The following is a 27,716-nucleotide window of genomic DNA, read 5'->3' as shown; positions in this document are numbered from 1 at the left end:
GATTTGTATGTACAAAATTGTTCATATACCCGAAGTCAAAACATCTCATCGTGTTGAAAGCTGTAAGTGGAAAACAGGAAGGTTTAGAGTTAGTAAACATGGTTGGTCGGCGACATCCTGTTGTGGATGTTTAATAACCACAAGGACGTTGGCGGCTATCGAGGAGAGTGTTGGACAGAACATACCTAATCCCACGCCTGGATGGCCATGTGAAAGCCGGCGCCCAAGTCTTTTCGTGACACGGATTTCCTTGGCCCGGGGCTCGACTTCAAAGGGAATCATTTTCTAGGCCACGGAAATCTCTGCCACAGTTTTGTTGAAAGAGATTTGGTAGAGATCTGGTTTGTGGGAAATTAGAACTAGTAGAAGAAAATGTACCAGGATGATAATGGAATGAATATTAAAGAAACTGCTTCTAACAAATGTTAACTGAAATGAGACAAACTGTCTATGAAAGTGGAGTTAAACAAAGATAATCAAAACTGGGTATTGAGTTTCAACACAGACTAGATATTGCCAGGTATGAGTTAGAAGAAATGAGCGATGATCAATTTGCTGGGCATATTGACCCAGCCCTTACGCAGCACCCACCCACCCAATCAATACCATATCACGTCAGCTATCTTCGTTGCAATATTCTGCAATTTCCTACCCAGTGTGGCCATGTACCAGCCGTTTGTCAAAATTGCCGCAGCAGGATTCCCCGCACCTAAAACCGTTATTTGGCAGAGGCTCGGCTTCGAAAGTCATTATTGCGTGCGTGCAGTCCGTGATTTGTGGGGTGGGGCTACATTCACCGTGATTAAGGAAGAAAGGCGGTATAGTGTTACGCGGTAGATCCGCGGCTTATGCGTAGACACAGGAGGTTTCATGTGGACATGGATGAAATTATGGCTACCTTGCGACCCACACATGTATCTTTCGCTGCATGGTTCTGATCAGTTTCAATCATCTTTCTTTTTTAAACAAAAAATGTCAGGAAGAGCAGAAGCATCAGTAGAAGACATCTTAGCCATGTCTTGCTGCCTAACTCCTTACAAGTACAAAGGGCCAGGCAGTACGAAGCAGAAACACTGTCACAAAAATCGTATATATGTTTTTAAAAAGGGACATGTTTTTTTATAAGGGGGCAAATTAAATCCACATATGTTTTGAAAATAGGGCCGTTTTTTTAAAGGGGGCAAATTAAATCCACATATGTTTTGAAAATGGCACATGTTTTTAAAAAGGGGGCAAATTAAATCCACATATGTTTTGAAAATGGGACATGTTTTTAAAAATTAAATCCACATATGTTTTGAAAATAGGACATGGTTTTTCTTATGGGTCATATCTTTTAAAACAATATGCATCTTAAAAATAACCAAAATGAGAATATGAGACGAAAAAAAAACATACACCATTTTCATTTTGTACCGTGTATAAGTTTATTCCCCAATCCAGGAAACCCACCGGTTTGCAAAGTGGTGCTTTCAAAATGGTCTATCGTTTCCGATTTACCCCCCATTTTGATAGTGGTGCTTTCCAGTTACGCCGATTTCAAACTGGTCGATTTCAAACTCCAAACGGAAATGACTTAAGGTTCCGGGTCGGAGTTCAATTGGGTCATGACCCGGTAATCTGCCGGAAGTGCGTGGTCGTCACCCTGATTTCTGCCCGAGATTGCTTGGTGATGGTTTTAGCTGTGTATGAATATTTTGAATCTTCTGAAAAGCCCGTGAGTTGTAGTATTTTTGGGCGCGGTGCAGTTGGTTCGCTATCGAAGCCTTTTTTGTATTAGTCCGCGGGAACGGTGATGCGGTTTTCTCGCCTGATGACCCAAATAGCATCGTTTTTAATGCATTTTCACCGAATTTGCGTCATCGGAGATTGCGAAAAAGTTATCACATTAGGCGGACTTTCCGTCGTTTCGGTGCTGCGTATTGGCAGAAAAGCCTCTTTAAGAGTTGGCGTCGGTGACGTCACGCAGTGACGTCATGGTTCTCGAGGAAAACAGCAGGGGGTCGCGTTTTAAGTTCGTAGCTTTTAACTGAAACGAAGAATATGTCAAATTTTGGTATAGACTGGTAGACCACGGGTCGCACATTCCGAATCAAACGCGTCCGACATCAAATTCTTCACTACTTCGCCGTGAAGGCCCCTTAAGCAGCACAATGCTCCCTAAATGTGTAAAAGAATGCATTCTGGCACAGTCCAAAGCGCAACCTGGAGCATATCATCAGAGCTAGAAGCGGGCAGTTTAAATAAGTGCGTCCGAGATGTGTAGCGCGCCTAGTAGGCTGTCACTTCACACCATCAAAAGAAGAAAAGATCGCGACGTTAAGGAGCGATGAACCAAAAGTCAGAAAACCAAGTTTCGCCTTAAGAAGGCTTAAAGCACTTAGATTTTAGCTTAATTCACCCATTTAAGTCATCATAAAGGCGGGGCATCGCGAAAATCATACCGAAGGTCAAGTTGAGACATGGGCTTCCATCAAATGACGTAGTCAGTGAATTCCTTTTAAAAACGGTTTGGCGGCCAGAAATGATTAAAGATGGCCGTATTTGAGGTTTGGGGGGGGGGGGCACATGGGGGAGGGGGGCGCCAAGCACCTGTCCATGGATATATCGAATTTAAAAGAGAAAAAAGGGCAAACTTCGGGCTTTTTTCAAACAAACTTACAGATTTTGATAAAAGCTTTCGAATGCGTCGAAATAACGTCATCTATGACGTCCTCGACGTAGCCGCTGCCGTCCTTTTAAGGTCTCGGACCGGAGTTTTTTTTGCGATTTCGTATGTAGGCCGACACCCTCAGGTCGACGGGCTACAATTCCGCCGAGAAAAGTAGGACGGAAAATGTAATCACATGGTCGAAAAGCGGTTTTCTGCTGTTTTCCAATGTATCTATCGGTATTGTCCGTTGTCCCTTTATTTTGGGTAGAAACCATAGTAAAATGTAAATTTGGCATCCGAGAATTATCATTTTTTTACACCTTTTTGATCGAACCTGCTCGGAAAAAACGAGTTTTCCTGGGGTCACGGCATATATGCTGAGAAAGCTTAGTAAATGGTGTCTCTGAAAAATGAAAAAAATAAAAAAAGTCATGTGATAACTTTTTCGCAATCTCCGATGACGCAAATTCGGTGAAAATGCATTAAAAACGATGCTATTTGGGTCATCAGGCGAGAAAACCGCATCACCGTTCCCGCGGACTAATACAAAAAAGGCTTCGATAGCGAACCAACTGCACCGCGCCCAAAAATACTACAACTCACGGGCTTTTCAGAAGATTCAAAATATTCATACACAGCTAAAACCATCACCAAGCAATCTCGGGCAGAAATCAGGGTGACGACCACGCACTTCCGGCAGATTACCGGGTCATGACCCAATTGAACTCCGACCCTGAACCTTAAGTCATTTCCCTTTGGAGTTTGAAATCGACCAGTTTGAAATCGACCAGTTTGAAATCGGCGTAACTGGAAAGCACCACTATCAAAATGGGGGGTAAATCGGAAACGATAGACCATTTTGAAAGCACCACTTTGCAAACCGGTGGGTTTCCTGGATTGGGGAATAAACTTATACACGGTACAAAATGAAAATGGTGTATGTTTTTTTTTCGTCTCATATTCTCATTTTGGTTATTTTTAAGATGCATATTGTTTTAAAAGATATGACCCATAAGAAAAACCATGTCCTATTTTCAAAACATATGTGGATTTAATTTTTAAAAACATGTCCCATTTTCAAAACATATGTGGATTTAATTTGCCCCCTTTTTAAAAACATGTGCCATTTTCAAAACATATGTGGATTTAATTTGCCCCCTTTAAAAAAACGGCCCTATTTTCAAAACATATGTGGATTTAATTTGCCCCCTTATAAAAAAACATGTCCCTTTTTAAAAACATATATACGATTTTTGTGACAGTGTTTCTGCTTCGTAAGGCAGGCAGGTTGAAATTATGACTTGCATAATGAAGTGGCCCATGATCTCCCACAGTGGGTAATATGATTAGATTTTCAGGGATTTTAATTTCTCGAACAAGATGTGAAAGCACTTCAATTTATGGAGCACTCAAAGGAAAACTGTACATGTACTTTAAAGATTAGGTCTAGTCATTATTACCTTAAAAGACTAAAATGGATAATCAACTAATGAAGTCGTTATGACTGTCATGCTTATCCACATGTAACTTTTATAGTCTATCATATCAAATGAGCTGCTACCGATAACTATGGTTCAGGCTTCAAGGACTGTTGGATTCACATCAGCTACATGTATGGGCCTCAAAACAGGTGTTTGTTATTGCTATTCACATGCATGTATTATGCACCCATCTATAGTGTTACATGTTGCGCATTCAAGGTGTGCTTACGTTTTTTTCTGATGAATGCACTTCATTCAAGTTACAATTTTTGTGTGCTTTGTGTCGAACCAGAATTAAGTGAGCATTCTCTCAAGTTCCAAGGAAACAAGTCGAGTTCCACGACCTCATATCTCCATGAACAATTCTGGTCATGCAAATGATTTACACATTTTCATGATATATGCTTAGCCATAAACACCTTTATCTAACTTACACATGTTGCAATATTGACAGTCCTATAATTTTCCAATTAGATGAACTATGGTGTCTTTGCATTAATTATGCAAATTAGGAATTTATTTGCATAATTGATAACTGTTGATGCTCTACTTTCCATAAACTACATATGTTACATGTATTTGAGTCTGATAATGGAAAACACTGCAAATATAGATTTTCCTCATTAGCTATGCAAATTAAGTCACAATTAGCATAATTTGCACTTCATTATGTATATCTCTGCCTAAGCTACCTGCATACTAAGTATCATATTGACAGTCTTATAATTTTCCAATTTAGATGAGATATGGTGTTTGCATTAATTATGCAAATTAGGAATTTATTTGCATAATTCGTATCTGTTGATGATCCACTTTCCATAAACTACATACAATACATGTATATGAGTCTTATAATGGAAAACACTGCAAATATAGATTTTCCTCATTAGCTATGCAAATTAAGTCCCAATTAGCATAATTTGCACTTCATTGTGTATATCTCTATCTAAGCTACCTGCATACTAAATATCATGGAAATCCGTTGTTCCTTTGTTCAGTTATTCTCCTAAGAAGATTTTCACAAAAACGCCCCTGCAGTTCCAGAGGAAGCTGCTAGGGGGCCCAAACCTACACCACTTCTTTATTACATCACAAGCTATCTGCCACCCAAAAATCAAGACCACAGCATGTCCAGGTCAAAAGATACAAAAATTGAAGTTCTGCTGCAGTACCAAGGTCACATACCAGGGGGCCCAAAATCGACCTTGAATTTCGGCTTCACAACACCTGCCCACATACCAAATATCATTGTAATCCATCAAGAGGCTCTTGAGTTATGCTGACTGGAATGGTGCGGAAACACAAACAAACAGACAGACAGTCAAACAGACAGACAGACACGCCCAAAACTATATCTCCATTTTTCATGGAGATAATGAATAGCGCATCTGTGCATAATGATACATTCTGAAGTGTATGAGATATACGAGGAGATTTGGATGCTAAATCGTTTCCCCCAGTCTGAACAGATGGCAGTAAATGTATTGCAATAAAGAAGGATGAGCATTTACCCATAAGTCACTTAATCTTCCCACTGTTCCTAATTAAATGTGTACCTGCTTATCAATGTGTACCTGCTTATAAGACTGGTATTAATGGCTACGTTTGTGATGTGCATGGTGCTTCTTAACTGTATGATTAAAACTGTTTTAATTTGCAATGTAAGTACATGTGTAGGCCAAGGTGTATATGGGAGCTTTATGATCTTGGCTGATGACATTGCCTTATTTCCGTGGTAACTTAACATTTTCACAGGTTAAGCTCTTTGACATTCGGTTCACAAGTCACCCATTTAGTGAAAATTAAAAATTTTACAACGTTATTAACACGTTTATATCACCTTATCACTAATCCTCTAAGGCTGGAATGAGCCAGAGAAATATTGATTGTAATTCACTTGAAAAAACAGAAGACCTTTGCGACAAAGTTTGCATTTCTGTGGAATTCTTTCGGCGTTGGAAACATCAGTCAAGTCACCTAACTTCTAAATCTGCACAAGCCAAGTTGAGATTTTGCAAGCATAGTATAAGTATGAGTGATTGAAGTGTCCTTGTATTGGCAAAGATAAGACTGATTAATCCGCCCTTCTGGTCAAAAGCTTGCAGCATAATCCTGTCCAAAGCCGGCAAATCCTGTTTGACAGACGACCAGGCCTTGGTGAGGCAGGCGACCCACACGGCCCCCAGGTCAAGAGCACAACCACAGCAATTGTTTTGGCTGACAAGCACCGAATGTGGCATTACATATTGTTTCCACAACCCTCTCGGTTTTAATATCGACTTTCCATGGAGAAAGGATACTAGGAGGGACTGCTGCAATTGCGATCGATGGTTCATCAGTCCACATATTGACAGCAGAAGCAAAGTGCCGGCTTGGGATGGGAGGTTTGGATGTTCCAGTAATTCCGTCCTCAAAGGTGAACGATTATCAAGATGTTGGGAGAGATCTCCGCCATTTCAAGCGGTCGGTTATGGGAAGTCAAACAAATGATCTAATTTGAATTTTAAGAGTACCCAATAAACTCAATTGTTGTTCTAATTTGGTAGTATTGACTATATGCATGGCTGGCCAAATTGCACAGCCAGCTATTTCTTCTGCCTGATTGTGGTCATATTCTTTACTTGAATATTTGATGACTTTCGTTAAAATTTGCAGAGAACAATCTTGAGAGAAATGAAATGCCCATAGCTATGCCATTAATAGCATGTCTAGGCAAATGCTATCACTGCCTCAGCCTTTTCTATTGGCTATAATTGTGGTAGTAGGCAATCCTTCGTTGCCAATTTTGTATCGCAAGTAATTTGTTGCAGTAAACGTAGGTACTGCCCTCCTCGGTGATCGAAAGCATGGAGGCAGGGTGTTAAGCTCTGATCAGTTCCAGGTTAATTAAGACCTCGATCATTTGCTACTAACGAGGCAAAGGGTAAGTCTCAATATGGTCAGGGAGGTCTCCAAGTCCAAGAGGCCAATCCGCACAAATATTTTCACTGTTGATTGTCGCGAAGGGTCAATATGTTGAGTTTGATTGCTGGCATTTGGTGCCCCTCTTTGTCAATAAAAACAGTGTGCGGAGTGAAGCGTTCCATATCCTTACGCAAACAGCACGCCAGACGGCCGTTAGAGAAGCGTGGACGTTAAAGTGTGCTTCAACGGCAATTAGGTCCATGAATATTGTAGGCAGTGACGCAGGGCAGCGAACTGGGGCACGGATGGATTACCTTAAACCTGGAAATGCCTTCCAGCAGTGGCTTAAGATGTATCGCAAAGCCCCGGCTACACATCCTTGTCTTATGTGGTGGACCTAGATCCAAGAACTGGGGCTTGGGTTAAGCTGTGATCAACAAGAAGGTTTAGTGTTGGAATTAAACTGTAGATAATATAGGAGACCTTGTTAGATGAAGACTCCTCACGCATCTTAAGTGGGACATACATTTGTGAGCTTGGGCCTTGAAGTCCTCCATAAAGCTACTTGTACTGTCCAGGAATATCTCATATACTTCGGTCAACATTACCATGGCTGCAATAATTCAATTGACTAACTGGGATCTTTAGCAAACTTGAGTGAATATTTAGGAGACATTATATCAAGTGGAGATGTTTTGAGGTGAAAGTCACAAAACGTTTTGGGCCTTCATACATTATATGCACATTTGTATGTATTAAGCTCAAACTGAAATTTACACTGTCAAACACTTCTGCATGAACAGTAACAATAGACAAAAACATCATACAACACAGCCGTACAACAAACTCAAACACAGCTACCATTTCTACATGCATAATGTATACAAACACACTTAATACATTACACACAACAGTAAACACAAGGCTTTTAGAAGAAGAACTGTAAATTGTACTGTTAATTCAGTGTCTTTTCCCTTTAGTCTCATATAGCAATTGCGGATGTGAGTGATTGTCTACAGACTTGATTATATCACCAGTGTGGAAGGGATATACATCGAGGGATTAGTTTTTACGGCTCATTGGTAAACAATTGCTTCTCTGAGCTCTCCCTATCTCTGAATGACAAGAAGGGGGTTCACAGATATATGAATGCTTAACAGCAATTGAAGCATACTTTCTACGTATGTAATCATCATTAGAGGTGCAGTATTGCTACCATGGGAATATGGGTGTGTAGTTGAGTGTCAGGGTGACAACATGTTACATCATTTGCTTGACAGTAACTGCACTGATCTAGAAATCCAATCAAAAATATGTTCAAAATTATGCCGGAGCAGATGGCAAGTTCATACAAATGTAAGATTGAAAATCTAGACATTTGTGTTTCATGGATGTGTCAGTGCGACGATATGGTAACATTTGCATGACATCTGAAGTAATATTTCGAAGTGCCACTTTGCAGTCTATTGAATCTTATGCAAAGTTGTTATCATGGCATTACATGTACATGTAGTAACTCATTTAAGTTAACTGGTTGTATAAATTGGAACCAAAATTGATAATTACATTCAATTCGCTAAAGTGGGACTTAGGATAGAAAGAGATAAGAAATGATAATATATGTTAGGATTCATTCTGAGTTCTCTCTGACTGGGTTAGAGCCTGTGTAACAACCGTTTACCGCATATTGGTCTAGCGGTGACAGTTGTTTATACAGGGGAGTTCAGCATGTGTTGATCCAGTCAACAGACTGTTGGTTCTGTGGATCCGGAGCTGGGCCAGTCTGGTTAGGATGGTGGTTTGGAGGGTTACTTACTAGGTAGTCACTAGACAACTGACATACCTGGCAACCAGGGAAGAATTAGAAGTCTTCACATTTTTTTAGTAGAGAAATAGGACCTAAGTTGTTGCAAGTTCATCTCTTGATTCTGATAAAGTTTTGTTAAATACAGGAGTAACCACTGATTTAAGAAAAAAAGAGAGTGAGAAGTTGGGGCTTAACCACACTGTTTGAAATCTTAAAGAAGGATACATAATTTTGAACATTGAACATATGATTCCGTTATGATTAGAATGAAGGTGCCTGTCTTGTTATTCTGAAGAGCAAGGAATGAAATTCTGAAGAGCAAGGAATGAAATATTGAAGAGACAGATCCCTTGAACCGAGGAATTTGTTTGGCCGCTTGGTTCTAGGCATGGTATCCCACCAAGGTTCAGTTCAAACGCCATTCAATAGACACAATAGTATTCATGTCCTTCAATATTCTCCCACAACTTCTTTTTTTCTCTGCCATGTAAGATACTAATTTGCGCTAAACTGATATGCAACACAGTGAAAGACTTGCCAATTACATTATAAGATAATGCATACAGCCACAATGTGTTATCATATCTGACGTGCTCCACCAAGCAAAGTTATTGCAATTACCTTTTCCTTCCCTGCCTATTTTCTGTGCCCATGGAGAAATGGATGTGGATTTATTGATCTTGGAACCCATCCAAAAGTAGCTAATAGACGCTCTTGTATCTGGGGGAACATCGGACCTCTTCATGAATTAGTAACTGCTCATCAAAGGATGATGTTTTCCTGTAATGCCAAATTGAATGCCTCTCAATGGTATTACGTCGGGAATATAAATTAGACGTATCCTTGTCTTCTGGCTTCAAAGTCATTCAGTCGTAATTTCTTGTTATACAGGATTACATTTAATTTGTTGTAACTATGATAATTACTAAATTAGGAAGAAAATTAACTTAATATTTCTTTTAAGAGTAACCCACCTCATTCACACATTAGTACGGCTATTATAAACTTAACAAATTGGACAATAAATATAATACATGTACATTCGCCAAATTTGTTACATACGCTTTTTGAATGTGCATGGCAAACATTAATTACCAACATTAGTCCTTTTTCTATAAATCTGTGTTTAATAAAAACCTATCTTTTCTCCTTGATGTGCAAACATTAAGTTCCTGGTAAGTCAGTCCAGTATAAACTTCGACTTATTTACAATTTTCTTGATATTCCTTTCTAGTATACGCTTAAGGTATTTACAGCCTTTTTGACAGTTTTACAAGGCACAAATTCAAGTTCAAGGCTCAGTTTTGAACTTTTTCTGCACGGAATAAAGAAGCCTGCCTTATTGTCAAGTAGTACAGTCCGTATGTTACATGTTGGTACATGAGACTGTACTGTACAACCTTTTCAAGTAAATGACCAAATAACTTGAATAAGTTTTGGTTCATTTTGTCAGCAGTGTGCATCCAGCCATTGCCTTCTCCCTTGCATGATTTATTTATCCCCCTTGCCTTTTTGCTAAAGTACAGACTGAGGTGTAATACTAAATCTTGACAATCGGCTATCATAGCGGTATTACATGGTTTGGGTGTCAAATCTCCATGTATTATCTTCAATAAACTGTCCGGAATGGCACCTTTTGATCCAGACAAATTGATGATGTATTGCTTGTTCTTTAGAGAATAGATTTTTGGATTATAAAGATATTTAGCTCTTTCCAATATCAGCTGCAGAATCATCCTTTTTTTCACTGTCAAAGTGCACAATAAATGAATCACAAGCTCATGTATGTTCTTGTTTGTTTTTTTCTTTTGCAGTATGAGTTTAAAGCCAAGGCCATCAAGAAGAAGAAAGTCAACATCACAATCTCAGTAGACGGTGTGAAGTTGGCATTAAGGAAGAAGAAAAAGGTGAGAACATTATCTTGAACTTGTAATCGTGTAACTTAATCCCAACGTTATGTTGAATTTGTCTTGTTGTAGCTTAATCCCAAGAAGGGTGTGAAAGTGAACATGTTACATTATGAGGAACAATTTCGTCTCATTCTGGAAATTCTTGTCATCAGCCCATGTCTGTGGCACCTGTGAACATGTCTTTTAACCTTCTCCTTGCTGATTCAGCTTCGTACAAACTTTCAGAATTATGCAGCAGGGAGAAGGCTAAAAGAACATCTACCTTTTCGCAATGTCAAAACTGACCGAATCTTCAGCACCTTGAAAACATACAGGCTGGCTGAAAGTTAACGATATTCATACTTCAGGCATCACACATCTATGCGCTGTCACAGATATTTGAAAAGGTATTAGTCTGTGAGAGAGCATACATATTGCACATGTATATCATGCACCTTTAATGCTTACCAGAACGCTGGATTATCCAGACCTCCATCTCCACCATATGTCAGACTCAGAGTAATATCCCATGTTTGAGTAATGCCTCACAATCAATCCTCCTCAAAGAACATACATGTGCATGTATTCCTTACACCTCCTTCTGGGAGATTAAGGTCAACAGGTGCAATAAGTTGACAAGGTAAGGTATGCTGAGCACATATTGTCATTTATATTCAAGCCACCATATTGTTATTTGAAGAATACAAGTTATACATACACGTACACATGTATGCTTGCAGTCGTGGCTTATTAGAGTTTCAAACTGCATAATCTTTTTTTTTCCACAGTAATGTTCTTGCATGCTGACCTAAAATCTTGCAAAGTGAGGTTAATTCATAAACCATTACAACAAGAAACTAATATTAATAATGATAGATAGCTGGATGTATTCAGTGACGCATCCTCATCTATTGCCATAGCTTCTTTCTTGGGATTTTCTCTGCAGTTAGAACTGATGGTGTGTTTTTCTTACAGCTCTTTATACTGGTATACTATATATAGCTAGCACAGGGCACTAAGTACTGACATATTGAAATTGCACTTTGGTGTTGGAGGTTGGTTTTTGTAGCAGGCTGTTTACAACAAGAAAAATTTTCTCTGAAACTTATGCAATTGTTGCTTTCTTCATTTTCTGCATTTTCTGCAACAGCATAATGTTGATCCTAATAATTTTTACCTTTTAACGGTTTCACCTCAGGCTTACATAGTTATTAATTCGGAAGTTTTCAACTTAATCCAAACTTTAATGATTATTAAATGGGAAAGCAAGTAGGCATCAATAATGATGATAACCTATATTAGTGCACACAATTTCCAACAGACAGGCCAAAACGTCAATAACTAATCATGGTGGGTGTTGCTGGCCGTAACAGGAGTTCATCTCTTTTATGTGTGACTCTATTTCTGTCTCACTTCTCTTCTTTGTACTAACACGTTTAGTATGCTCCTGTAACTCTATGCAAAGCACACTGAATTTTTCTCTCCTAATTGTGAAGTCTTTAAATTCAGGATTTGCGCAATGATTGATTTTAGGCAGCGAATGTTACGAAGACTGTTATAATTGATGATGTTGCTTCTGTGTCGGCTTCATGCCTCAGATATTGATCAGATCAATAAAGTGTGCGCCGTCATTTCATCTTGGGTAACCAAATTCAGCTCAATGTACAATAGAAATCTGACAGTCCACAAGATACCTGACTAGGGAACACATTTGGTTATCTTATCAACCCTCGTGTGGAAAGTTGGCTCAATCCTGCTGAATTTGGTTACAAATGTTTGACTAACTTTATCTTCTCTCTTTCCATGCTAATCTCTTCGCTCCTGGGCCAGCATCTATTGGTTTGTATATACCTGCCTTATCTGATACCATGGCGTTGCCTATTTGTAGTTTATCAGGCATGACAAAAAGGAAAATGGTGGTGGTAGCTTTTTATTTGGATGGTGTAGTATTTGCAAAATGAAAGATAAAGAAAGCAGCTCAGGAGATGCAAAACAGTTTTTATCTTTATGACTCACCAACCTCCTGTATATAAAGATAAAATCCCTCATTCAGGATAAAACAGATTGAAATACTTTATAGTGACACTCAGAATATCGAGCTTGAAATTGCTGAAGCATTTATTGTATGCACAAAGTGCAAGTGCTTTGTAACTGTTCAGTTTGATCTTCCTGACACTTTTTTCTATGATCACACTTCCAGCTTCTTATATACAGAGAAATACTCTAAAATGTACATAAACTGACAGAAAAGGAAGAATATGATGTCCATTGTGATTTATCTCATTGGGACCCATAACTCCTTTAGTACCATGCTACACATTTCTACATGAATTCCATTGCATTTTCAACTGCTGCCCACATTAAGCAAGCTAGTGGTTGACATACAACGTAGATCTAGCGTGGTGTTGCATGTATGATGTTTTGGTGTGTTAGGAGGTCAAACCAGTTAAAACCAGCCAGATGACCACTCGGTGATGGGAATGTTTCTGCATGTCCAAAAATGTAGATGCAGCCACAATGCCATTATTATCATCATAACTTGTGGTTTTGTTTTTATGCAGTCAGACAGATTTGTAAAAACCAACTTATTCCAATAATTTAATACATCAAAGTTGCCATTAAATAGATGGTGTTGGGTGTAAGATATTAAATCATTATGTTTATATAATATTGAATATATGTGTAATTTGACAACCTTTTCACTTACAATGTATGTCATAACATCTCTTCTGATGACCTTGTACTTGGACCTCGCACCCATTGTCCCTTGTTGATCACCCAGAAGAAGCAGTGGACCTGGGACGAGAGCAAGCTGCTGCTTATGTCACACCCCATCTACAGGTGAGTGGGAACATTCAGATACAACTCATGTATAACACCTACTTCTGGGCTTGAAATAGCTACAAACCAGGACTGATACAGGTAACATTCACGTGTAAAATTACCTACACCAGGCAAACCATACCTGGTACGTCGATGATAGATTTCACAAGGAAATGTAACAACATGGGCTCATAAACAATGAGTAAGATGAAAACAGATTTAAATCTGAAGACAGCCCTGAGGTAGACATAATAAATACCTGCACAACTCCGATTATATTGTACAAAATGTACATGCACTAACTTGCCTTTTCAGGTAGTATTTCAAGCCTTGTACTTGATAAGAGAGATGTGCACACAGTGAAATAAAGTAGATTCACTGAATTGGAAGAAATGTATCACTACATAAAAAAAGTTCATAAAGAAGTGCCACAAAACCAGCAGTGTGCCCGTCCTACCACAGAAGACATAAATAATTCAATACAGCACAAAGCCAGATTTTTATGGACGGTGCTCAAATGAAAATTCCCTGCATAACTTGCAAGATAAACAGGTATAATGCAGAGGGTCTTGGTTTTATTTCATAGCCCAATTAAATCAGATGGCACCACACTGACAAGTAATTATATGGTTATCGACTACTCGTCTGTCATAAACTTTCCCAATTCCCGTTCATCCTGAATGGTACGTTAACTTGTATCTCAAAGTGGTAAAGCGCTCCCGAATCAGCAACCCTATTTTATGGGTGATTAACATCGTGTATCGCATTGAGGATGAATAAATGGGTCTTCAGGGAAAAGATGTTTGTACCCATTTAGCATAGGAAATAAATGACTTGTAGTTTTCTACCCTATTAAATATCTGGTATCTCATATATGGACTTTCACGTAAGGTTTTCAGTGGTATGGAGATGCAATGATAAAATGTATGTCTCTCACAGTTGATACGAATCATGACATACAGTGATGATACTGGTAAGCTTCATTTTTGTTTTGATTCATACTAAAATTTAAAAGAGTTATGGAAGGTCCTTTTAATTAAGTTTTATTGCTGCTTGGTAAAATAATTGCTTTTGAATTAAAGGTCACTGACTGACCAAAGTTTTATGTTGTGTTAAAAATGAGGTACTGGTTGGAACATCATTAAGCATTCTTCCCGGTGGATATGATAAAACCATGTGCTATGACCTTGCCATGTGCTGTAGTCATGTTCTGATCATTGTGAGGTCCCAGTGCAACTTGTAATGGGAAGATGCTTCTCTGATAAAGCCGAGTAAATTGTCAACCCTACCGTAGGGTATTGTTTTTGACATTTGCATGGTCATTATTTTAAGATGGCCAAGGTAGTGATCACCATTTTATGATGTACCTATCCTTGGCCGTAAAAGTGCTGGAGACAGGCAACTCCCATTTGGAACATAAAATCGCAGAAGCAATACAGGACTTGATTGCTACATGCATCCCCGAAGGGTCCCGGAATGATTATATTTGCATTTGATGAGCCGAAAAGCACGGAAGAAAGGCAACAGAAGAGCCGCTGATCACATCCCGTCCGTTCCAGTGAGCAATGTCAGCCTCCAGTCACCTTTGTCTTCCCGTGGACACCGCACAACTGATCAGGATGCGCCGAGAAGCTATTGATTGCATGATTACTTTTTGTCCATGTCAGGCAGTTGTGGCTGCATTATCGCTTGCGTTTTCTAGAGGGAAGCCTCCTGCCGCTAATCGAAAATATTGCTGTCTGTGATGAGCTGTCGGAAGTGTGATAAAACGTGACAGCGACGTGTCTTTGGGGAAAGCAGAGTAGCCGAAGTTGAGATTGGAGGAGGCAGCAAGGTGACCCATCAAGGTCAACCTATTGATCGGTTAAATGGATGGAATGATTGAGAACTCTCAAGTTTCAGGGTAATGACAATGTTTCAGCAAAACTATGTCAGACTCTGGTAGAGTTTAAGTGAAAGTGACCTCGATCCAGTTTAACTCAGATGAACAGATGAGCTAATATTCCACTGGTTGTGACAGAGAAGATGCTATGTACAATATTTACAGGTTCATTGTACGGGGAAATTCCCATAGCTCTTAAACACAATGAACAGTGGACCACGGCTTGATGTCCTATATATATATATCCTAAGGACTGTAACCCTTTCCAGTAGTGTGCATGTTGCGGTGAGTGACACAGCCGGGATTCAACCCGCCACTTCTTGATGGAGAGGCAGGGTCGTGTAAAGTAGATTGACTGAAGAAAAATGCTCAAGAAAGAAAGTGAAAACTTTGTACATGTACCTTGAACTCTTGACCTGTAAAAATTCCACCAATATCTTCCCCAGCCCCACACAGGCACTTTCATAAGTCAAGGGATATCAGACTCTATATCTGCCCACTTCGCCATTGAAGGTCTGTGGATCAATCTCAGTTACAGCCTTTTTTGCAAGCCGTACAGTTTCTAACAATAGCCAAACATCCTTTTGAATGTCTGTTTGTCACAAAGTAATGTTCCTTTTCCGAGTGCCAATGTGAGAGTTAAGTGCTAGATGTAACGCTAAAGGGCATTGCCACATTTATCTCAGACGCACTTTTCCACACATTTTCCTTCACAAAATTTTGATAACGTGTCTGCCTCATCAGTCTTGTAAAAGGAACGGCGCCCGTCTTTGTTTGCTAAGGGCTTAAAATCTTTTTCAAGATGAATTCAAGTGGCATATCTACCTCCAGCAGATACAACCTAGCCTTACATTATATTAAAGTGAGCCAAACGTGGCGCTGTTGATAACAGTTAAACTTTGCATGTACTTGAATAAAGAGTGTAGATGAATGACAAAATGAAGAAAACTGATGGCTATTTTTTTATCAGTAAAAAGCCAGGACAAAGAAAGTCAAGATAAATGTTCTTTGTTCCTTCTTGTGTGAGAATAGAAGGGTTGTTCAGCTTGTTCTGGTACATCAACCATCATTCAGCATTGTGCAGACACATGTAATGAGGCAGAAAGCCTTGCACCCCACAAATAAACTATTTATCATTAGGGAACTGGTCGGCTTCAAGTGGAAAACTGTCCAGAAACTTGGGGATGATAAAAGGGACTGACAACTCTGAGTGGGCTGCTGATAGGCACAAGTGTTCCATATTCACCCACCTGTCAGAATGAGTGATAATAGGGGAGGGGGGCTGTGATCTGGGGGAAATACTGTTCACCTTTGGTGCTCAAGGTCACGGCTGGAGGTTGGTTTTGAGTTAAGAATCATGCATTTAACCATATATCTACATTATTAAGCCCACTTCAAGGCCTTCTTATAACTACCTGAATTTATTTTTCTGGTAAAAGGTCACTTCATGGTGACCTTCATAGTATCTTTTTGCACTGCAATTCATCTTACACCTTGTCTGATGACTTAGATACATGCATTCTTCAAACTTCTGAGAGGAATACATGTTTCTTAAAGTAAAGAAAGTTCCTAGCAAGTTACCTCGAGAAAAGTGTGTTTCAACATTTAAGATGCTATTGAAAGTCAGGACTATGAAATCATTGTCTTCTTCAATCAAGAGTTAAATGACCATCTTTAATCTCTCCAAGTTCAACAAGACTTGGAGAAAAGAACCCTTTACAATGAAGCATAGTTTTTCACATGACACTGATGTTCATATAATTTGCAGTTTGGAAGGAAGCTTCAAGGGGGATTGCCCAAAATTAATTTTCTTTTTCCTGAGGTTGAACCTTTTTTCATAACGGAAATATTATAGATCTAAGAAGCCGTTCATACCCTTTTAAGTTGTCTTAATCACAAACCAGTGAACTAACTAACTCAATACAGCATAGTGAAAATATTACACATTGTAGCCTCCCCCTCAAGTTGCCTTTGTAGAAAAGGTAAATGCATGCACACAAGTGATGGTTTCAATTTTATGCTTAATCTAAACCAACCCTAGAACAAGAGTGACAAGTGTTGTCCATCATCAGGTACAGCTTGACCCTCTTCCATCCACAGGAAGAGATATGGCGATAAATCGGTAACTTTATCTCTTCAAAACATGGTGATAATAAATTTTTGTCACAGGTTCTTCACACTTATCAAAGTGCCTTTGGCAACATCACTAATATCAATGGAATGTTATCTCAGATTAGTATGGTACAGATGCAAAGAGTGGTTTAGTGTTTGTCTTCTTCAGTTACTCCTAGAGGAGTTTAGGAAAAGCTATCAAAACAACAGCAGTGAAAGAAAGAACATCTTAATATCAGTCCCTCCCATCTTATCAAATTCAATCAATCTCAGTGTGTCAGGTGGAAAGATTCAGATGTTTGTGTAAGCTAAGATTGTTGAAAAGTTCTGAAATAAAATGTACATGGAGTCTATAATCAATGTTTTGGGACTATGTATACATTTGTCATGAATTTGATGAAAGGAAAAAGGAATCTGCACCAAAAGTGTATGATTTAGACTGGAAGATGTATCAAATCTGGAGTAGATCATACCAAGATGTCTGGTGAAAGGTCCAACCTTTGGGGACTACAATAACTTCCATATGTGTTCTATCTGCCACATGAGACCCTCCATTTCCTGTGCCCCAGGCTGGTGGATCAGATGTGGGGAGTTTAGGTTTATCTGTAACAGACTGTCCACCCACTCACACTCACTGTCCTCACGCCATGTACACCCACACCACAGATAGAGCTTCAACAACAAAGGATTTCAAGTATCAACACCTTGCAACACTATCAAGGTGCTGTTATTTCAAACATCATCAAAGTCTTTGTTTTTGGTATAATCTACGTAGGGCATGAGGTGTGGGTGTGTTGTAGGTGCAGACAGCACTATCAAGATGTCATTGCCATCCAAGACACATGGAGTGGGCGTATATCACTATATGGAACATGTTGACAGACCCTTGTGTAGGTAGTCACTACTAGATGACTGTTTTTTTTCCCGATATATCAGAAGTTTACTTCCAGGGCAAGCCCAAAAGGCGTGTCTAAATTTCCTTCACAGTATCATTTGAAGAAATTGGAGATACCATGGTACCTTGCAAAACTAGTAATATTGTGCTAGATGAAGAATACACAAGTCAACTGCTAGCCCATGGTGCAATTTATGTCTCAATAAAAAATAGAATATAAAGAAAGAAGTCAACTGAGACACATTCATCAAATTTTAAAGTTTAATGTTGATCAGTATCAACATACCTACTAGTTATGGCATCTGGGCGAGCATCACCATCTTTCATATCTCAGCCTTTCAGTTTCTATCAACTTCTGAAGGCACCAGAATTAACTTTGACTTTAACGGTTTGAGAATTGATTTCAGTTCTGTCTAAAGAGCCATAATAGACATTGATTTATTTGGTTTTTGTCAGGCAGTAAAATATTGCTGTCATGTCTACTTAAAACAGTGCCAATGCCATGGGGGCAAGGTTGGTTTAATGTCAAGTTCCTAATATGTAAATGAACCTTGAGGATCTGCCAAGGGCAGGTATAAACTAATGGGACTCTTTTCACAAGTGCAAAGCTTTTAACTTATCTGGAAGTTTTATCTTGTGGAAAGGCTTTTCCATTCTTTGTGACTTGGACACTTGACACCAGGAGTGATGTGTACACTGGGTGATTTGCAATGATGGATGTAAAATCTCAACAGTTACCCTTTGCACTTTGTTAAAAGCTCTGTCTTGTGTGCCATTTTCTCTTTTTGGCAGCGTTCCGAGTCAGGATGTACAGTGAGGTTACATATTCCTCATGTAAATGAATGCATGAAATAGTTCACAAAATGTACATTGTACATTTGCCTTAGGGGCTGAACTTTTGTAAAGTTTTATGAAAGTATTGTTTTCTCTTGGATCATAAACCTACAAATTTTTCCCTGCTGATTCTTTAGTTTCATTTTATTGGCAACATACATGTTATAAGGTACTTCTACTGATCTATTTTCTATTTCAATAATCAGCTCTCCTAATTCCATAACTTCTTTTGGCAGCTTGCTGCTTTCAACTTCTTGAGGTTTTATATACCTGGATCAGCATGTAATTGAAAGCGACAATTTGCCTTAGTTGTAAAGTAACCTAGATTTTCCTGTCATCAGCTGAAAGTGCTTTTTGATAAGACATTTCAGCCTTAGTCCACAACAATCAAACTTTGTGACATTGAAAGGGGTCCCAGGAAAGTTTGCATAATCAGTAAATGGTTTCCTTATCAGAGACAGTTTTTCTTGCCATCTGCCTTCCACAGTAAATTGTCCAGTAGTCCTTATCCTCTTTCTGTCTGTCTGTAGAGGATCTTTACAGTTAGAGTTATCAGTGCAGAGGTTGGTAAAGAGCCTGGTTATCTGATAGACCTTGTCTGAAGCGCTGTGCTTTCATGTAAATTTCAATTGCCAGTTTGCTCACGATAACCAATGCCTTAAATTGTCTTTTACGTAAGCCATGTTATGCACTACGGTTCAGTAAGCTAGAGAGGCCCAGTGACTTCTCATTTGTTAGCAGACGCTCCTGACTTTCAGCTCCCACGGCAAAGGTCCCCCCATTTCTGTGCCATTTCTTTGTTTTCAGTAAAGTGTATTACCTGAAAAAGGTACGGTAGCATTACCGTCCAGGGGTTCAGTAGAAGCAGGAAGTCATTTTCTGTCAGGCCATCAAGGAAAGATCACCAGAATGGCCCTCTAATGTCTCCTCTGATGCGTCCCTAACTGCCAGTCAACAGGGGGCTGTTGTCCCTCTCAAATGGTGCATAATGGCTAGACTGCGTTGTCATGGGTCATGTCTGTCCAAGCAGTTTGTGTGAGATATTGGATGAAATTCAATATCAGGCCAGTGGGCCAGACTCGAATGTCACATCAAAAGTTAACAAAACCAAAGTCAGTGAAATAGGAGACCCAACATTGTCATAAAATGTCACAGACACAAAGTATATGTACATGTAGTACAAGTGGTACAATACATAGTTCTACACATACTAAACTTGAGCCAGGCTTTGAAGTAGCCACTCTAATGTAATGTCTTCTCTGATGCGTTCCTAACTGCCAACCCAACAGGGTGCAGTTGTCTCCCCTCAAAGGGCGCCTAATGGTTGGCTATGCCTCATGACTACAATATTTGTGAACATTCCAAGATATTGGATAACATTCAATATCAGCTCTGAATAGGATATTAATATTAAGGCCACTGGGCCAGACATGGGTATCATGGAGACTTTAGGAAAACCAAATCAATGAAACTTGACGAAAAATTGGGTACCATTTCAATAACTGTCTGTGATTAATGAAATGGTAATGGCAACTAGAATTAGTGTACACCTATCATATCATTATCAAATTTACCACTCTGTATTAATGATCTACAAGAGAAATATGCAGCTTAGAAAAGATTTTTGGGCCAGATATCTGGCTCAATAGAATATTACTCAAATAGGACAGATAAATTCAGCACCGTACTTCATTTCATTGTGGCATAAAAGTCAATATAAGATTGGGCTGTGCCAATATTGTTCATATTAGATAGGCAACCTATCACCACCATTATGTTGAAGTTATTGCGTCCGTCCCCATTTCCTGCTGGTATGCCCAGTTTGGGGCAGACAGATGAGACAGTGGTGCCAGAAATTGACCCACACAAGGCATAGGCAAGGAGGCCCTATAACCTCCTTTGTATAGGCCATTGGTAATAAAAGCACCTGCTGCAAGAAAGTTTTATAACTTTTAAAGTCCTGTTAGTTGTGAGGATATATGATAAAAGTCTATTTGTTCATTGCAGGAGAATTTCTTAAGACTTTTAAGCATTGTTTAAAATCTTGATATCAGAGAGTATGAGTATCCCAACTTTTACATATGATGAAACCTAAAACTAAAAATTGAGCTTGACCCAAATTACTGCCCCTCCCCCCCCCCCCCACGAGATGTAGGTAGGACTGAATAGATAAAAAGTTTCCTCCAATCTCCAGGTATTGTGAATTTTTGATAAGCAATTTACCCAAGCATTCTGTATTAGTACTGCGTAAGTTTTGTAATCTTGTTACAACTAGTATCTGTAGCTAATCCCAAGTAAAAGTACATGTAATCCAAACCACCTGTCCACGAATGATAAAAAGGAATCAGCTAAAATCTTAGATTAGTTTAGAGGTAATGTGAGTGCTTTTAGGAATCATTTTGGAGGAAAGATGCTAATGTGAGTGCTTTTAGAAGGAGTAATCCGACAATGTTATTTCTAACCTTGAATTTTGATCCAACTAATGTAAGAATATACATTTAGAATGCAATCTTCAGTGTAAATGCCACTTCAGATTAGTGCAACATTGTTGGTGATAATCACAGTTTGCCAGTTTCGTACAGCAGGCATCCGTTCATCTCCAGAGATGATGATTCGACCCTGCCAAGACCGTTTAGACTGAGGAGAAAAAGATGTGACAATCACAGAATCATCCAATATAGTGGAAGTGGAATCTGTCACATCGCATACAAATTGGAAAGATTGCCACCGTCAACTCCATTTGTAGCTAAAAATGAAATCCCAGTGTGGACGATCCAGGGAAGATCAGAGGCTCCTCTTGCAGGAGGTTGCAGCCGGGCGGAACCAGTTCCCAACCGGGCATAACCGGCAGACAGATGCGGTCCTGCTCCAGTGAGTTTCCTCTGTGTCTCACCAGGGAGAGAGGCAGTCTGTCTTCCCTACAAAGCATGAGATCAACACACTGTATCCTCTCCCCTACTGCTCTGCTGGGCTGGAGAAGGCAATGCCAACTGTTCGTCTTGGTTGCCGGCAAAATTAAAGATGACTCAGAGGTAGAAATACAATACTGCTTTAGTAGGTATTTGTGAAGTTTAGGGTCTCAAATATTACTCACATCTTTATCCAGAAAGAAATAGATTCTTGATCAGATTTTATAACTGAAAGATACTGTGAATCTTGAGATGCTCGCGGTAGTTTTATTTTGCGATGACCTTTCCACTGTGAATTCATGACACCGCGCATATGCGTTTCCATTGCGGACTACAGTACTACAGAATGGTTTCGGCTGCAAACTTGAAAAACTGCAAAGACCTCCTTTTACCACGAAATTAAACCCTGTGAAAATGAATGCACTACCGGTAACAGTACAAGATTTCTGTTTTCTTTACCAAATATATGATTATGAAACTGCAAAGAAATTTGTCCATTCTGTAATGAAAAATCAGATGTGTCACACATCAAACCAATGAACAAAATTGTTGTGGCCTAATGGCACACCTAATGATGCACAGTTCGGCTGGTGCTATCTCTACGATATGCCTTTGACCAAAAGCAGAATAGATGCCTGTAGAGTAGAAATTGAAAAGCCATTCAGGAGCTTTGCGGAAAGATTGTTCACCTTTAGCAGTAATGGAATGTCACCTGATGCCAAGCACAGAATAATGTGTGAAAAATTGGAAACATGTTCCGGACAAGAAATCCCATTAACGGTGCAGTGATACATGCAGCACAGAACCTTATAAAGTCTTTTTATTGCACAATGTTTCCCTTTCCATTGGCCAAAAGTCCACCACAGAAAACTTTCTTCTATCAGAGTCCTAATAAAACAAAGACATTTTCATGTTACGGTACAATGAGTTTAAAAATACCATCCTAAAATCTCCCATTAGCGTGAAGCTGGTTGGGTGGTTAACAACAATACTTGCACGGCTTTAAGCTGATAAAAGGGACAATTTTTGCTGAGGAGTGCGGTATGTTGAGCACAGGTTTGTAAATATCACTGCATCAGCCGTTTGTTTTATTGTGATGCACGGAACATAAGTTTATATGATAATGGTGGAGGGCTTTATCTCGTAAAGTTTCACATGTTCCATTTGTCGGTCACCTTGTGGGTAGGTTACACCTGGCACTGTGTAATAAACGCTGCTGCACTTTTACACAAATGAAAGGAACTTTAAAAAACTCCTTTGTTGAAAGTTTATGCTGCAAGCTAGTTAAAATGTAAAGGATAAAAGTGGTACACAAAGGCAATTGCTGCCAACAAATACAATGATAGATATGCTTTGCTAAGATTTGCAGATTCACAATAGAAATGCTTCTTTCCTTTGTTATTCCACACACTTGAGCAGAAACAGAATTACTAGATTGTCATGAAATTTTAACCATATTTTTGAAAGGTAGCTCAGCAAGCAATGTTAGATGTTGTTACATCTGAAATGAACGGTACCCATGGAACAGCAAATGTGATTTATTATTTCTGTGGTTTTATCGAATGGCAGAAGCTTATATGTTATATGTACGATCAATATTCCCCCATATTAGCTCACCTCAGCATAAAGTGTCAGATGGATGACAAACTTATGTCTGGTCAAAGAAGTGGTATGGCCTCACATGATTCTTTCACTGGCGTGGCTGAGGCAATTTATTTGGCGGTTTGATACTAAATTAGCCGCATGGTTTGAAAGATGTAGTAAAAAAAGTGTGTCAGCGTTATGAATTAGGATTTCTTAAGGTAGTTCATAATAATTTGAAACATAAATGGAAATGACTGGATTTAGTCACAGGGCTAGCAAAAGCATAATAGATAGCATGTAAGATACATGTATGTGCTAGATATTGATATGGCAGGGTCATGTATCTACAGCATAACATGGCAAGCTAACAACTGCTATTTTGAATTGGTATAGCCAGTATTAGAGGGCAAGTGTCTTTTGTAGCTGAAGTAATTTTTCTGGTTGCTGCTCTAATATTGAAGTGTAGAGGATGCTCGCACATATGTAATCAAACAGTCGTGAATCACGCATCGTATCAAAGGGCCAGGAGATTGAATTGCCGGATCACTACTCACAGAAAATAAGGGGACATTACAGACTTGCTCCAAATCTTCATGCCAAGATAAAGTGGTGGTCTATCAGATTTATGGCCAGGTCAGGCTTCTATCAGTAATGAAAGGATGCAGGGATGAAAGTATTGAGGGCAGCTCTCTCCCCACAGAAGGCAACTTGTAGGGCTCTTATTACGCCTTTGATGGTGGTTTCCTCTTGGTGAATTGCCACGGTGCTGTAGTCCATAGATAAACGAGGGCCTGCATGGGGGGGTAGTGATTACGAATTACGGAAAATGTTTGCCGCCGATTACGAATTACGTTAAATTTTCAGAGCTGATTACGAATTACGTTAAATCATGAGGCTTCCCAACCGACTTAAACACTTAACGCATGATTCAACTATCTAGTTCTACATCAAAATTATTAATTTTTATATTTATTGTGGTGACAATGAATCTGTTGATGACCACAGTAAACCGTACTAGTAACTATAATGAGTAGCCGTGACGGCGGTAGGGAATTTCGTAAGGGAGGGGACAGCAAGATATTGCTGAACGGACGTTGACCACGTCGAGCGCCGAAGGAAAATTTTGAAAATCTTGACCCCCTACAATGCTATAACCTTGATTTTGAGTGCCAAATTTTGCTGTTGCACTAAGCTATGTCTGATGACATATCTATAAGTGAAAAAAATATACAAGTGTTTAATGGTATGGTGCGCGATGCCCCGAGTACCGACATATATCGCGCCGGAGCGGCCCGGCGATTGTAGGCGGATCCGAGAGAATACCCGGGAAAATTTTAAAATCTCGACCCGCTCAAATACATTTTGAGGGGCAATATCTGCACTTATAGTGAAAAGTACACAAGGGTTTCTGCTAGCTTGTTTGCCCTCCTGATATATTTTAGCTGGAGGCGTGCATGTAACAATCGCAGGTGTGCCCGAGGGCATGCACCCCGAGAAAATTTTGAAATCTTTACCCTTTGAAACGCTATTTCCTGCATTTTTAGGGGCACATTTGGCTGGTAATCTAAGCTATGTTTTATGGCATCTCTTTGATTGAAAAATACACAATGATTCCAGCTTGATATTTGGGGGCGACGCCCTCAGAACACATTTTTTACCAGAGGCGCGACAATACTAAGTGGGTCTGGGCGCATGTTTCACGGGAAAAATTTGAGATCTTTACCCTCTGAAATGCTATTTCCTGCATTTTGAGGGGCAACTTTGCCGGGAGACTTTGCTGGAAATAAGCCTACGTTTTGCTAGTAGATTACGTTTTACGTTGCATAAAGGTAACTGCCTACGTTTTACGTAGAATCAAAGTGACCAATTACGCGTTACGGCTAATGTACTGATTACGAATTACGTTGATTTTGGGTGGCTGATTACGGATTACGAAGTCTAAAACGGCCTGATTACGCCTTACGGAAAAGGGGCATGCAGGCCCTCATAAACTTGTCAACTGCGATAGAATATTACTACCACAGAAAACATCGAGATCAAAGGGGCAATCTTTTGATGTATAAATTTCTGAAAAGAATTATTCCCACAATAGACCGAAAGTAGATTTTGTATTTGATGATGATGATCACTTTCTACTGGACCAGGTATGCAATGTACATGTATTTCAATTTGTTGCAGAAAAGTGTTAAAAGGATTTGTTAGTTTGTCAATTCTTCCATTTTTATCAGCAAAAGATCAAACTATCAACTTCTAGGTGGTTTAAAAGTCGTTCCAAACCATAGAGCATCGATATAGAAATCTGATGATGCAGATAGACATATTGAGCACACTAAAACTGGCATGTATTGCTTGAGAAGTGGTGGAAATTGCCTTTCTTGGTGATTGACATCCAGCCATATTGCTATTGATTCACTTAGCAGTGAAATGTTTGGAACAGTGCCACTGAAAATATTATACTTTAATGTGTCTCCTGCAGTGCAGTCCATGTAACACAAACTTTCACTGTTCTGCTTCACTTTATGGATCGCAAGGGGTATGGCCACCTTCTATCATAGGTCACCATGCTGGAGTGATGAGAGAGAAGGCACTTAGCACAGAAAACTAATTTGATAGGTAGCACATTTGAGTCATATAAATTAGCTGAGTTTATGATGGTAGAATCTAGCTATGATATGAAAAATTCACTTCAAATCTATGTACGTTTTGGGGTTAAAGTGTGGATTACCCACAGTTCAGTGAGCCAGGTTGAGTGGATATGAAGTCCAGACAAGAACTTACCCATGAACATGCACATTGAGGATAGATTGTAGGAAGCAAGAGTAGATGTGTCTGACAAAACACAAAAGGCTATTGAATCTGTACCACAAGAAAACAGGAAGTGTGTGAACAGTCTTTAAGGAAATATTCTACATTCCAAGGTCACGAGAGGTGACTAGGTCATTGCCAAGTATTCTTTACAGGAAGCTGCCACGCCCTCCCATGGTGCAACAGGTCTGACCTATGTCAGCGCACTGTCAAGTCCAGCTTAGAAGATGCCTCCAGATCTGTGCCTGAGGAAATTATCTGATTTCCCCAGGAAAATGTGGAATTCTGTCTTCTCTAAGACGTGTTGACACAAGGTCAGGGGCAAGAGGAGGCGTCTGACCTTGCTGTCAGGTTGAGAAGTGTGATCAGTATTGTTTGGTGTATTTATTTTCTTCTTATCTTTCTTGTTGTAACTCTCTCTCTCTTCCGTGGAACTTGAAGTATAATACTTGAGACAAAGCTTAATGCCTTTTCGAAAGCTGATAGTGTAATGCGGCTTTGCTATGACTGGCTTTTACAGCCAAGCATACCATGTTTACATACTCACCTCGATATGTGTATTGGGTTCTTTTGCATGCAGAGCCTGAAGCTCCCATATACACGGGCAGTCAGGTTAAAGTTACCATCCAAAATGATGAGTGGAATCAAGGAGATTTAAATCGAAACCTCCTTGATGCAGTCCAACAAAGTAGGAAGTAGGAGTTAACAATGTTGACAATTGAAGGTCTAGTCATAAATCACACAAAGTGTACTTTTGTCAGTGTATTGAATTCTGATAAACTCACAGTATGGACCTTCACCATCTGGGACAAAATTGGCAAAGATTTCCTTTGACCATTGATGGACTGTAGACATTTCACAAACTACACACACAAGTGGAACGTTTCATCTTACTCCTCAGCAGTAATTGGTTTCTGAGGGATCGAGTAATGACCTTTGTAATTTCTAGAATGTGACTGGGGTTGACATGGATCACCCAAATTAGGACTGTTGATTTATATGCTAGCCTGGGGTCAGGGCCACAAGGAGTATTCCTTCCCTGGAACATGGAGAGAAACTTTGGAAAAGATGCGATCACCTGTTTCTTTCACTTGGATTTCCAACATTCTGATGTTTGTTGTAAATTTTGGGAATTAAA

General features: G+C 39.4%; 1 protein-coding gene across 3 annotated transcripts in view; it reads left to right on the top strand.

Moving 5' to 3' along the window:
- LOC136442244 (carboxyl-terminal PDZ ligand of neuronal nitric oxide synthase protein-like) overlaps positions 1 to 27,716 on the top strand; it is a 71,087-nt gene that overhangs the window by 25,769 nt on the left and 17,602 nt on the right. For 2 of the 3 annotated variants that reach the window (XM_066439004.1, XM_066439003.1), the window contains exons 3-4: positions 10,660 to 10,752; positions 13,517 to 13,575. In XM_066439004.1, the coding sequence (XP_066295101.1) occupies positions 10,660 to 10,752; positions 13,517 to 13,575 (152 nt within the window). Of the gene's footprint in view, positions 1 to 10,659; positions 10,753 to 11,946; positions 12,574 to 13,516; positions 13,576 to 27,716 lie in introns of those variants that run through there. The other variant, XM_066439005.1, reaches the window with a different exon arrangement.

Source organism: Branchiostoma lanceolatum, chromosome 9 (assembly GCF_035083965.1).
Source record: "Branchiostoma lanceolatum isolate klBraLanc5 chromosome 9, klBraLanc5.hap2, whole genome shotgun sequence".
Lineage (NCBI taxonomy): Eukaryota > Metazoa > Chordata > Leptocardii > Amphioxiformes > Branchiostomatidae > Branchiostoma > Branchiostoma lanceolatum.
This window is presented reverse-complemented; position numbering and strand designations above follow the sequence as displayed.